A 14,373-nucleotide genomic window follows, 5' to 3' on the forward strand; every position below is an offset into this window, starting at 1 on the left:
GGCACAAGTTTTCACAGTAACTGTTTTTTAAACTAAAAATTAAACATTGCATTGTATAAAGCTTGATTGTATTTGAATCATGGACTCCAATTTTAAAAAATAACTAAATTGATATTTTGAGAGAAAAAAAAATAAAATCTTCCGCAATTGTAAAGGGCATTACTCTATAACAGTATAAGTGACAGCACCAAAATTCAAACTTGATCTGTAAATAGGGGTAATAAGCATTGTTTACAAGTTTCATAACATTTGGGTGAGAGAGCAGAAACAAAAAAAAATACAATTTTTCCATTTGTGATGTGGCATAACTCTAGAACGGTAAAGGTGACACCACCAAAATTGAAACTTGATCTGTATTTAGTGGTAATAAGCATTGTATATAAGTTTGATAACATTTCGTTGAGGCAACTACAGTTAGAGAATGGAAACCAACTTTGGACTAACTGCCCCCTCTGCTATATTGGGGGAATAAAAATCATGTTTTCTTCAAGTGGTCATTGAACCATTAAATGAGGTGAATAATAACTGGCATATTCTAGACTTAAGTTGTCTCTATCTCCCATAATATAAGACACTTGTAACTAGATAACAAGAATAATTTTAGTTTCTTGTGTATAATTTGGAGTTTAGTATGATGTCCCTTATCACTGAACTAGTATACATTTTTGTTATGGGGCCAGCTGAAGCACACCTTCTGGTGGGAAAGTTTCTCATTGCATTTAAGACCCATTGGTGGCCTTCGGCTATTGTCTGCTCTTCTGTCAGGTTGCTGTCTTTTTGACACATTCCCAATTTCCATTCTCAATGTTGTCATAAAAGGATCACAACATTCCTACTCTTAACTACAACATTGATTACCATCCCAATTCCATCATCTTGAGCAATTCAATTTGCGAAAATCACCAGCAGTCTTTTTAACAAGAGCTTTTTTAGTATAGCAAATAGAGATACACTTTTAAGTTCTTAGTCTGCAGCAAATGTAAGTTGTTATCTTCAATCTGTTGATTACAGACAGAAATGCAAAGATTAAACTATACATTGCTATCCTAAATTTTAGAGGAGCATAGAAAATAAAATAAAAGCAGTGTTGACTGGCTATTAATTACAGTGGTTACTAAATAGACCACTCAGCTGGCGAGGCTCCCTTAGCTTATGAAAATATACATGAAATTTTAAGAATGAACAGTAAAAAAATAGTTTTATATTTTGTAAGTTTTTATTTCATTTTTATGTAACATTACCAATTGTAAGAACTGCACGGGTTGGAAAACTGATAAACATATCATGCAAAAATAATACACCAGAGAGCACAACCATTTTGTTTTATATATATATATATATATATGTTACATCATTTTATTGAAAAAATATAAAAATTATTATTTTATCACTAAGGAAATGTGCTAGAAAAGAAGAGGGAAACCAAATATTAGTATAAGCATAGTGGGTAAAATACTTTTGTGTTTGCAAAAAACTAATTAAGTAATTATAACATTTAATTCTATGCACAGTAGGAAATGCAACATTAATGCAACATTGCATTTAAAATAACTTGGCAACATATTTGTCTTCTCTGGTCAAGTTGTTGTAAGCTGTTGGTAGTTTTCTACAGGCACTTTTGTTTAAAGCCATATAGATGAAAATCAAAGCAGAAAAACACATTTTGAATATTTATTCATTTCAAGAAATATACATTTAATTAATACAAATTAGTTGTTCACAGGACTTTTTACTTGTATGTTGCTAGTTATTACTAGTGAACCTTTGAAGGGATTATAAAGCTTAAACTGATATTTACTCATTTCCAGTATTAAGCCAGTATTAAGCCATCATTCATAACCCCTCTGAAATCCACTGATAAACATACAGAATTGTTGTATAAGAAAATGGCGATGTTGAGTCAAGATCAGAAGAACATTTGTATTGTTAGATGAATGATTATCATGTATGAGGCTGTATAAATGTTTCTATTGGATGAATAATTGTGGTGAATAAACATTCTTACAATTTTTAACAAAACAACATGATCCAAAAATAAACATTTAAAACAAATACTAACAAACACTCGATTTCCTTGACATGATCCAATGAACATTTAATATAAAAACAAATGTGAGTGGTTTTACAGTAATGAGGACATTAGAAGTCCAGGCTTAGGCAACATAAAACTGTTTTCTGTATATGTCAATCTCAATATGTGATTATTTTGTTATTTGTGATAATTAATCCAAAATTTTGGTGGAATTCTAGGCATAGTTTTTATATTGTTCCCCAATGCAGTCACTAGAAGCTATCAAAACTGGATTTTCAATTATTCTAAATCAGGTAAATCTTCATCATCACTATCACTGGATTCCTTATCATTCTCCTGAAAAATAAACATCAAAATCATAACAACAATCTACAGGTATAAATAGGATATATCAATCAAGGGTATTACTACAATATTTTTTTATATTACATGTACCTTCATAGGTAATACTTTACTTAACAAACCCAAAGTTTTTTTCCACTGGTGGCTCTATTTTAACATGCCTTTACCAAAGACATTAAATTCTTACACACACAGTAACCTGCACAACTATACCTTTAATTTTCATGGAATATAGTGTGAATACAGAATTTTCTTTATTTTTCATTTTGTCCTAGTCTTCAAAACTAATATGTTTTTCCTATTTCAACAAGGAAATGAATATAAAGAGTTATCTCCCATACACTACAGTTAAAGCCAAAACAAAAAGATATGTATGACTATGTCAGGACTCAAAATTAATTGGGTGTAAATTTAAGTAATCTACCATTAAGAACAGTTTGTGTGATGGCTTTAATTTTGAGTAAGCTATATTTCCATAAGACAGCAGTAAAACAACGAAAAAAAACAAATAAACAAATTAGCAGCAAAACAACACCTTATCCAGTAACATACAGACATATGAAAAAAATAAAATTCTAATACTTACCATATCACCGCCTGCATCCATACCTCCCATGCCGCCCATGCCTCCCATACCGCCCATGCCACCCATGCCCTGCATCATCTGTAAAATATCACATGTTCTCTATGAGAAATTTACAAACATCAAAACTTTTATAAATCATTATTTATGGGCACTAACTCCTTTAAATGTATATAGGTCACGTGTCAACTGATAATTTATGCCATATTAACAAATCTGTAGATTCTTTTTTGTTTTTAATTTTGCTTTTAAAAGACCAACCTACTATCTTTTTGTTGAAAATTGCTAAAATTTATTAACTTCATCCTGAAAGGCAATTACTGCAATACTGAAACAACCAAAACTTTTGCCATGTGTTTTTAAAATTTGGAGATCTTGAAGACCAGCTGTGGAGGAGTCTGCCAGATAGTTATTCTCCAAAAGAATTAGACTTATTGTCATGTATTTTTTTGTTCTGTGTTATCATCTCACCTTGATTTACTTCTTTACACAAATTTCATGGACATGATGGAATGAAGAAAACATATATTTTCATGGATAAATGATTTGATAGATTTGCCTGTATTAAAGCATTTATTGATCTTTCAAATTGAGGTTCATCCATATCCATGAAATCAAAAGAAAACTGGTATCCCACTCATCCTAATGAATTTACAGTATCCTGTGATTAACTTACAGACTCTAAATCCATATCACCGGCCCCTCCTTCTCCACCTCCTGCTCCTTCATAATCAGAGTCATCTTCATCTTTCCATTTATTAAAATCTGTCTTTAACCAATGTACCTACAATCAAAGATTACCACATCAATAAACAGATTATTCTTTATAATTTGTTTAACAAAACTTGTTTCTATGAACAATTCTATCAAAGTGTCAAATGTGAAAAAAAAATGTAAATCATATACATTTAAAAAAAAAAAACCATTTGTTTACATCATTTCTATCAATATCTTTCAAGATAAAGGAACAAGACCAGATGCAGGTGTATAATTGACTGAAATCTGGAAGTGAGAAGGTGTATAATTAACTGAAATATGAAAGTATTGCCAACAGATAGTAGCTACAGGGCAGATATGAATATTGCTTAATACACACTACATTTCACCATTGTCAAACTGAAAAAGCAAACATAAAACCATTCTATTTCAAAGAAGCCAAGAAAACTTTGAAGTTTTCTAATTAATTTTTTTTGGAAAATATGGACAGAATGATATATGGAGTAGAGCAGTTCTAGTTTCACACAATGCAACATAGGGAAAAAAAGAGTTTTTGTTCTAGTTCTATTGCTATTTCACAATTTCAGGTATTATTTTTAAGTTTTTCATAGATAGTTCTTTGCTTAAAAGATACCTGTATCTCCCCTTTCTAATTAAACACATTTGTCATATGACAAAGTGTATCTCTTTGTAAAATAATGATAAATTAATGGTCCATTCATTTGAATTTTACCTGGAAAGAATCTGTACAACAAACTTACTTTTGTTTTTTCTTTTAATAATCTCGGCCAAAAATGTTCTTCTGTGGTGTCTTTCTTTTTTAAAATCAATGATATATGTCTAGGTAAAACTGCATACTTTGATTCCTGCAATATATAAATAAAAATACTTGTGAAATATGTAAAATTACATACAATCCTTACCAAAATTTATTCTAAGAAAAAATATAAAAAATTTATCACCTAGATGTCTTACTTTGACATGGTGTGTAAATAATGGAAATTATTTGAAATCTTCATTATCATTCTGACATATATTAATTATCTGAAATCAACAAAAGCCAATTCAAAATTCAATTCCTGTTAAGGTACATGTACATGTATAAATGTACATGTACATGTATAAATGTACATAGGCATACTTTTTCTACAGAGCAAAATATTTTTTAATTCTATAGAGGACTCGTTTCAATCCTCTTAGTTTTGCTAAAACATCAGATTTAAATTTAAGATGCCGTATACTGATATTTTCTTACTTTGCTATCTATTTCTTTGAAAAAGTCTATTTTTGCTTCATGTAGTTTATTTTCTGTTCCTCCTTTGCCCCTGAAATAGATATATATGTTGTTTAATAACATGTTTTAAGTAGTGACATATCAAAATAAAGTTATAATAAGATGACTTGCATATATTGTTATACTATAATACATTTATTCTTTATTGATTTCATAGACTAATGAAGTGGTCAAGGAACATTTATCTAGTCTATCCTTTCACACATTCATCTATATGTAATTAGTTCACAAACAAAATGTTTTCAATTTCTCATTTAAAGACTTAAAACCAAGAGCTTAAATGTAACCCTGATAAATTACAAATGTAAAATCACAGTGCAACCCAAAAGGTGAATCAGTCTAAAATTAGGGATGGAAATTTCACAGGGTTCCATTGGCCCATTTATGTAATTTTTACTATACTTTTGCAGTTGCTTGATCCTAGAACAAATGCATTAACATTGAGTTGGCTACAACTTAAAAATCTTATACATTTACTCCATCCCTGAAATTGTGTGTTGCATGTACAAATGTAGTCCAAATAATTATGACGTCTTGAAAGGCTATGATATACTTTTTCTTTAACATCTCACATCTATGTCAATACACATAACTCTAAACTCATATTTTAAGTTGGACTTTGAGAGGCAATTTACTGTTTTATTAAAACATTTAGCTGACTTCTCCTCAAGATGCTTCATTTAAGGAGTACAAGATATATTTTTGATCCAAACTCAGTAAAATTAGACGGACCTGCATTTCCTAATAATGTCATACAAAGGCTCCAGAAATTCGAGTCTGTCAAATTTTACCGAGTTTGGTTCAATTTTTTTTTTACAATCTCCTAAAAAGAAATCAGATAAACGTTCTAAAAAAAGCAGTCCACATATTCCAATCGCATATAGATCATAACTTATTTTATTATTACTGTAGGGATTAATAGGAAATATTTTGCCCAAACAAACACGTAAAAGTTACGAATTTCTATATATATGCAAATTTTTGTAGCCTTCATGTAAATTTTACAGGTAATGTGGTCTCAAAGTTGAGAACAAAATATGCTCTGAAAGTCCAACCGAAAATGGTGGATTCAGCATTATGACGTCGATGTAAGGCGTCAAAGAAAAAAATTGCATAGCCTTTTAAGACGTCATAATTATTTGGACTAGTACAAATGGTAATCAATATATATAATATATATTGAAATCACATAACCAGGATTTTGTACATGTACATATCAACTGACTTATTTGGTCCTTAATAAGTCACAATGTAAGTTCCCAAAACTGATTTCAGGAGTAATTACATTGTGGAAATACTTACTTGAAGTGTAAACCTGTGTCCGTTATATCTATGTTTGGTTCTTTACAGTCTTCTAATACAATGGTCAGTAACACTCTATCTTTTCGTTGGGCCCATTCCATAGGTGTATGTAATACTTGACTGAAAAATAAAATCATTTAAAATTATGCTTGTACATACACATGAATGTTGACAATTTCGTTTGTCAATATGATCTCATGTTATTTAAGTTTTTTTAAGCTTCTTGATTTGTGCATGTTTTAAAACAGACCTATCTTAACAATATAAATGTAACAACTTTATCCCCTTAGAAGCCAAAGATATCCCTTGTTATCAATATTTCAAATCGAGTCTACCTTTGAGAAATTTTATAACAAATTGATTATTCTAAAGTTTATCAAGTGTTTTAATAATCTGTTACTACATTCCAGTGCTTCTTCAATTATTCAGACAGACCTTTAATCACTTCAAAGGTATAAAATTAAAAAAATAAGGCTTCTCTATAAATAATTAGTTTCTTTAACTCAAACAGCAGAGGAGGATGAAGAGGGTGGGTTAGGGTCCACATAAAGTAGTTTTGTGTATGCTGAGGGCATAGGTTATTCTTTTTACCAGTATTACACTCCAAACATTGGCTTGCCAGAGGCCCCCCCTTTTTTTAAATTCTGGATCTGCACTGAAAAGTGATTGATTAGGGAAATAACTGCTGTAACAGTAGGTATATATATTTAGTTCTTTCACCAATTATGCGAAATTTCATTCATAAATGGAAAGTACTAATGTGAACATTTCAGCAGGGCCATAAATGTTTCTCAAACTTTCTGGAATCTTCTAGAAGTTGTCTTCAGTATCCCGTGCATTTAAATAATACGTGGGATTTACACCCCTACTTCTTGTTTAAATCAATTATGCAAGAATATATGGTAAATATATAATGTTATAATGTCATCCATTCAAACTATTATTGAAAAACGTTCTTGTTTCAATATTTTCTTTCGTTTCCACATGTAACTTACTCTTGATCGGCCATTTTCAACGCCATGTGAATTAGACTGGTAATTAAAAAAAATCCATATGAAGAGTAACACAATAGAAACGAGATCATGATAGTAAACCAGTTTTTTAAAGTGCTTGGACTGGTTACTCTAAAATATTTTTCAAAGGAGTAAAGGAGAGAAAAAAAGCCAGATGGGTTTTTTAAGCGAAACCACGTTTTATTGTAAAATTACACTATCGGTATCACAAAAGCTCGATGACAAATAAAAAAAATATGACATGAAATAAAAAAAAAAATAAGTGATTACCTTTGATGATTTTTAAAAATAAAATAATTGACTGCAGAATTTGTTGACCTTGACACTTTGAATAACTGGATAGGTATTTCACGTAAAAATAATCATAAAATGGAATGAAAGTGACATGGCTCTTTTTACGGAAAATTTTAGAGTAAGTGACAGCTATGATGATCTGGAAAAGAAAGTATATAATATTGATTAAGGATATAGACAAAAATAAATCATGATCAACTCACTGATCAAAATTATAAAAAAAAAGAAATCTGCAGTCTACATAAATTATTAATCACAATAATGATTATACACATATATGTATATACATGTACAACCCTATTTGTACACAGAAGGATGTTTGTAAGGAAACTATGTGTCATTAGTCTTTTCTTCAGTTGTTTTCATTAGCTTTATCAAGTTCATGGCAATCTGTTTAGACAAGAGCTCTAACTTAGTTACTAGTAATATGAGGCAGGTGTTACCATAGGCTATCTGTGTAACCGTAACTCTTGTGGTCATTTTTTATTTTATTTTTTTATTTTATGGACTTAAGAGCTATGGTTCAGCAACTTGTGTTACCTGACACAGTCTATCAATTATTTTTTTTTATTCTAACACATTTTTTACATGTTTAATGTTAAAAAGAACCGGAAATACTGTAATGTTTGCAATGTTGGTCCTATTTTACTCATAGTCTCATGACAAACGAGACCGGAAAAAAGAGATTTCTAAAGCCTCGGTCACACCTTACCGGATAGCTGGAACGGACGCCTAACGGAGAACTTTTTTTCAATCCGCTGATGTCTGTTAGACATTCGTTCTTATCTGTTAGGCGTCTGTCCATATCCGTTGCATGTCTGTTAAGGGTACGTTTTATCTGTCGATGTCTGTTCTGTCTGGTGGAAAATTTTGAGCATGTTCAAAACTTTGAACGGATAAAATGTCCGTCAGTCGTCCGTTTCGTTTCCGTTTTGTATCCGTTACATGTCCATTATACATCCGTTGGAGGTCTGGCAGATAAATTCACAAACGGACTTCTAACAGACTTCTAACGGATAAAACGGATGTTGAACAAATGTGAAACGGACTTCTACCGGATTTATAACGGACAAAACAGAAGATGAATGAATCTGAAACGGATAAATGCCAATTGGAAATTTCTTGTCAGAAATGCCAATTAGATTTCTTTAAGGTTTATGAATTCTTATTATTCATAATCGATCTTAGAGTAAGGGCACATCTTCACAATCAAGCAGCTGTTATTCAGGTCAGACACTGCCCTTTAGCGGCATTTTGAAGAACAAACCAAAACCAGTTACACAGAACATTTTCAATATTAATGCGATGTCCATTTTATCCAGTACGCCTATGTTAGGTGTCCGTTTTATGCGGTACTCGTCTGTTGGATGTACGTTCGACATCCGTTCTGTCCGTTACGGTCTCCGTTTCTCGTCTGTTGCATACCTGTTGCATGTCCATTATGCATTCATTAGCCTAATAGGCGTCCGTTATAGTTGGTCAGTACATCAACGGATGCCAAACGGATAACAATTTTGTCAACGGACAACTTTTATTTTCATCCATTAGGCGTCCGTTCATCTTATCCGGTAAGGTGTGACCGAGGCTTAAGCAAATGCGGAAAAGTTAGAAAAAAAGTTAACAATTTTCAGTACATTTATCATGTTTATAGTACATTCGAATTTTTAATTTTTTTAATTGATTTTTCTACTGTTTGAGGGGAACTTTGTCTCCTTACTATTAATGTTTCTGTACAACCTCTGTCCTTTTCAAGGGGATAGTTAAAGCTCAAATACATGTTAACCATCCAAATACTTGTGGGTGGCGACTGTTTACAAGGTGATAGGACATGCCACTGGAATATGTGAATTTTTCAGGCTTAAAACTATGAATAGGTCAGGAAAACTATCAGAAATATATGATAAGGTCAATAAAGTTCTCACAACATCTTCATCTTTTTTGTCGTTCCTGCCTGTGTTTTATCAACCTATTTCCCCCCTTTTGGCACTTTGGTATTACACTGTTTCATTACACACCAAACAATATGGGAAAAGAGTAACACTTTTACATACGCAATACATGTATATATATACATGAAAAAGTATACATTTTTGAAATTTAAATTGTATGAAAAGGGTGGGGGTAACAGAAACCAAAAGGCACCCCCTATCAATTAAGTATTGAAGTGGCCCCTGAGCTATGACTTACGGAGGCAGATGTAAGCAAATTTAAGTTGTGGTACAGATTAAAAATTTGTAACAGCAACTTATTTATTGGTTTTAAATAACAATTTTTATCATTGAATTATATAGAGTTATTGCCCTTTGTCCTTTAGCCATGATTTTGCTGATTTATTCACTTTTGACAAAATTATAGAAATGAAGATATACTGTAATCAACAAAAATAACCAAGGCAAAATTTTTTACAATTGCGTCTATATACATGTACATGTATCATATATATTAGTGTTGTCACTAGTTAACCAGTTAATCTGTCGAACGACCAAATACCGTATACCAAAAACGCTAACCGGTTAACAGGACTTCTTTTGTAATTTCAATAGATTTTATATAAATTTGTGTTGAAAATCAAATCATTAAAAATTTATGTTTTATTTAAAAATTGTCGTCGAGGTTATTAGTTTGACAGATCAATTGTCCAGTATATTGATTGCTATTGTTAATCCTTAATAAATTAATTAGAGTTCTGGGTAGGATCTTTAAAAAACATAATTAGTAAACATGTTTTTTTTAACAGTAACTTTAAATCAGTTATGATTACTGATTTAAAGTTACTGTTAAACTAATGAGATTTAATTTTACTAATTACTTCATTATTTTGTTTTTGATCTTATTTTGTGTAAACCTAAATTTAAATGTGCAACCTCCGTAGTGCAAGGGTTAGTCTTACTTTAAATTCAAAAATTGTGAAAAACAAACCAATGTGAATGTACTCAATGTATACGTGAAAGTACAAGTAACATGCTTAAAGAAAAACTCGGCGAAGAAACAGGTCTTACAGCATGTACAATGACCTATAGTTGTTAATTTCTGTGTCATTTTGGTCTCTTTGAAGAATTGTCTCATTGGCAATCATACCACATCTTCTTTCTTTAATTTTAAAATCATTTCAAATTGAAACACACTCCATTATTTTTGGAGACAACAAGAGAAAAGGAAAGAATAATTGGTTTCAGACATATGACATATTCAATTCTACGAGATTAAGATTGTTTTTTTGATTTTTTAATCTGAAGTTGGTACAAACACTATAGTTGGATATGGTGTTTTTGATTATTAAAAGTCAAACTTCGCCAGGAATCCTCACTGCCAAGCCTTATAATGCTAAAGAAAAGATCAATTCTAAAAGCGTATTTATGACTTGGATGAAAGGTTGTCAAATTGACACTCATACCACATCTAATATCTATGTGTAGGGTTCTATTGATAAGGCTTTCAAACACCAACTTTAATTACCGGTTAATCGGTCGAACGATTATTCGAGTAACCGGTTAGGCAAAAGTGTACGATTTGACAACACTAATATATATATATATATATATCCAATTGTTTTTTAGAAAGGTTGTAATGCATGTAATGGTAAAACATTCTTATTACAGTTCTTGTGTTGATATGGTTTACAATTGGATAGGTATATAGAAAACGAGATGTTGTATGACTATCATGACTATGATCATGATGATAACCAAGTATATACAACTCTTCAAAAGAGACCTAATGAAATAGAAATCTTATAGCTTTAGGTCTCTGTACTGCCTTAAACAATGAGCAAAGCCTATAGTGCATAGTTAGCTATAAAAGTCCCATAAATCACAAATATGAAATAACTCAAAGGAGAAAAGTAAGGGCCTTTTATTGTAAAATAGGGAAACAAAAAAAACAAATGTGACACAGCAAGAAATGACCACCACTAAATTACAGACTCCTGACTTGGGACAGGTACATACCTACATAATGTGGCAGGATTAATCATGATAGCGGAATCCCAACCCTCCCCTAACCTGAGACAGTAGTTTAACAGTACATCACAAGACAAACTATACAAATCAGTTGAAAAAGGCTCAACTCATCTGATGGAAAAAATAGAATTACATACATGTATAACATAACACAGAGTGCACATGGTTGGGTTATTTGTTTTGAATTATGCACCTTTTTGTGCTAATGCGGCGTAAAGCAACCAACCAACAATCAATCAATCAATTGAATTATGCATATACATGATATATGTGTTAAATTTGTTGGTATGAAATGTAATTTAGATTCACAAATTTAAATAATCAGAAAGGTCCTATGAGATGTTGTTAAAGCAAGTAACAGATCATTTATATTATGTATTTTCACACAGTTTAATAATCTCAGTTCTATAAAAGCATATGTTGCTATGTTGGAGAGTTGCCATTGTTGAAGATGCACACTAACCCAAGTGATCCTGAACTAAATGTCAGTGTCAATCTAATACTGACTACCATGTTACCGCAGTTTATGTACAATGCAGCTTTATTTACATGTACTTTCTTTCACAAAAGTAGGTGACAGCTAACATGTGTACCTTGATTTTTCTTTTTCTTTTGAGTGTGATCCATGATCACTCAATGTAATTTTAATTTTTTTTTAAATTCAACTGTAAAAGACAATAATGATAGGACATTACGTGTAATAAGTTAAATAAAACTTTGCTGAGAGGGTGATAGAGCAGATTGATACCCCTAAAAAAAACATTGTCAACCTTGGCTTCACCACAGTTGATAATGTTTCTAAGGGTAACAATCTGCTATGTGTTATTTATATGATATATATGAGGCAATTAGATTTGAAAAAATTTAAGGAAAAATGAATATACAGCTACTATTATATGTAAGTATGTTGAATATATATATATATATATTTAGATAAGCAGTTAATTTATTCAATTATTCAACTAGCCAGTCAACACTGACATGACTGAGGTTATGAGTTTGAACCCTGTTCGTGTGTGTGTACTTGACTCCAATCTTAGTTGTCTAAGATTATCAGTTTTCCTATCGAAGGTCGATGGTTTTTCTCCCACCACTCCAGCTTGCTTCACCAATAAATACTGGCTGCCATGAACTAGCCCAAAAGCGATGCTTTAAAGTGGCGTTAAAACACCAAAATCAATCAATCAATATTATTTTTTTTTAAATTTTTACAGACTTTGAAGATTAAGTTATCCAGTCTAACTTGTCTTTCATTTAGGACTGCCAGTGTTGCCTTCAATACGTCTTTTGGTTATTAATATTGTTGATGTAACTCAAATTCTTAAATGAAAAAAAATTTCATTGTGAAAAATTTAAGAAGCACAGTAAGCAGCACTCTATAGAACAGTCCCAGTGATAACCCCTATTATCTTACTGAACAGATTCAAATTTCTGTTGGACAGATCATCCATAGAGGCAAGGTATCTAAAAAAAATGTTTAATTATTTAATGGTGTACTAAAACATGGATTAAATTACAAATGTATTTACTTTCTCAGCGTCTAGAAATGTTCAGAAGTTGTTTTTTCCTAAGGTGCCAATAAACTGCAAGCATCATTAATATTGTTATGGATATAGTACAGGTAGAAGGCTCAGGTCTATATCTTAAGGATATACTATTAAAAATGTTGTCAGATTCACATTTACTTGTACAAGTATGATCAAAATTATACTATACTTGTATGAATGGAGTTTAGTTTTACAATACTGATCTTTTGAATCAGTGGTGATCATGAAGTTTTCAGAAAGGGGGGCCCAATATTCAACCATTTTTTTCCACTAAAAGGGGGGGTGCAAGCACTTTACCATTGATACTAAGCAGTAATTAAATTACATGTTTATTTGTTTCACAAGAATCTGTTAGTTGATTGGCTTTCAAAAACAAAACAACAAAATCACTTATGTTTTAAAGTTTTTTTTTATTTACAATGTATTTAATCTTCCTTTCATTTCCTTATAAAGTGGGAAAAGGTCAGGTATAGAGAGGAATTCTCAGTTTCTCAGTTTAACAGTTTTACCTTCAACTACCTGCTTTTCTTCATATAGTGTTTCCGGTAATTTTGAATGTATTTACAATGATATTCTGATTTAAACTTTTTGTTAGGAATGAAAGATACTGCCTGTGTATAGTTGCTATAAAACATACTGTTCTAAAATATTAATGAAAATAATGCTTTGATTGTGTAAATATTTATCTGTTATCTTCTTGTTGTAGAGATAATGTCTTATTATGAGCAGGCAGGCTCTACCATTGTCTACAGGTATTACATCTCTGAAGTATTTTAGGGTTAAGATTTGAATAGTTAGCCATTTGCCAAAAAAACAAGAACAAATTGTTGGTCTCAATGATAAGGGGATATTAATCAGTACCAATGTTTGAATTTACAAAATACATAAATGCTTGTTCAAGCATGGATTGTAACTCATGTCTATGTAAACAAACACTAGAACTTGTGTAGAATGATCAGTTTTATTTTTGTAGATAAATGTTGGTTCTTATAAGTCTGTTACTTGGATGATACCTTGTAACTATTTGTAGATGGTTTGAATAATGATAAATATATTAAATGACTTTAATAGTTGTTTTTCAAAGGATAACATTACCCCTTAGGAGCCTTTATTACAATCATTGCCAATTAGTTTGATTAACATTGTGGCACTTTTTTTGTGATGTTATGATGTTATAGAACAACCTGTAGGCTTATGTTTTACATAATAATGTTTTCTGTTTATTTCTAATATCTTACCAAAATCTTCAGACTTTTTCGTGTAATTAAGTTGTGTCCTCGGGTCATTTCA

At 31.1% G+C, this 14,373-nt stretch overlaps 2 protein-coding genes across 2 annotated transcripts in view; one reads left to right on the forward strand and one right to left on the reverse strand.

The window, feature by feature from the left end:
• Positions 1-1,657: 1,657 nt before the first annotated feature.
• LOC134706568 (uncharacterized) lies at positions 1,658-7,405 on the reverse strand. Its single transcript, XM_063565608.1, has 7 exons — positions 7,266-7,405; positions 6,271-6,390; positions 4,930-4,999; positions 4,436-4,540; positions 3,634-3,741; positions 2,961-3,038; positions 1,658-2,368 (listed from the first exon to the last, which is right to left on the reverse strand). Exons 1-7 carry the CDS (start codon positions 7,352-7,354, stop codon positions 2,312-2,314), a joined length of 627 nt encoding a protein of 208 aa, XP_063421678.1. The 5' UTR covers positions 7,355-7,405; the 3' UTR covers positions 1,658-2,311.
• A 164-nt stretch (positions 7,406-7,569) lies between these two features.
• LOC134706566 (nostrin-like) overlaps positions 7,570-14,373 on the forward strand; it is a 45,138-nt gene continuing 38,334 nt past the window's right edge. The window contains exon 1 of the mRNA XM_063565606.1: positions 7,570-7,695. Within this exon, the coding sequence (XP_063421676.1) occupies positions 7,669-7,695 (27 nt within the window). The 5' untranslated portion in view covers positions 7,570-7,668. The remainder of the gene's footprint in view (positions 7,696-14,373) is intronic.

This window comes from Mytilus trossulus, chromosome 2, assembly GCF_036588685.1.
Source record: "Mytilus trossulus isolate FHL-02 chromosome 2, PNRI_Mtr1.1.1.hap1, whole genome shotgun sequence".
Taxonomy (NCBI): Eukaryota; Metazoa; Mollusca; class Bivalvia; order Mytilida; family Mytilidae; genus Mytilus; species Mytilus trossulus.

Excerpts from the sequence above, each read along its gene's own strand:
- LOC134706568 (XM_063565608.1), bottom strand. The coding sequence starts at position 7,354 with ATGATCTCGTTTCTATTGTGTTACTCTTCATATGGATTTTTTTTAATT. Across the intron at positions 4,541-4,929 it reads TCAAAGAAATAGATAGCAAA|GAATCAAAGTATGCAGTTTT; the intron begins GTAAGAAAATAT and ends TATATATTGCAG. Across the intron at positions 3,742-4,435 it reads TATTAAAAGAAAAAACAAAA|GTACATTGGTTAAAGACAGA; the intron begins GTAAGTTTGTTG and ends CTTTGATTGTAG.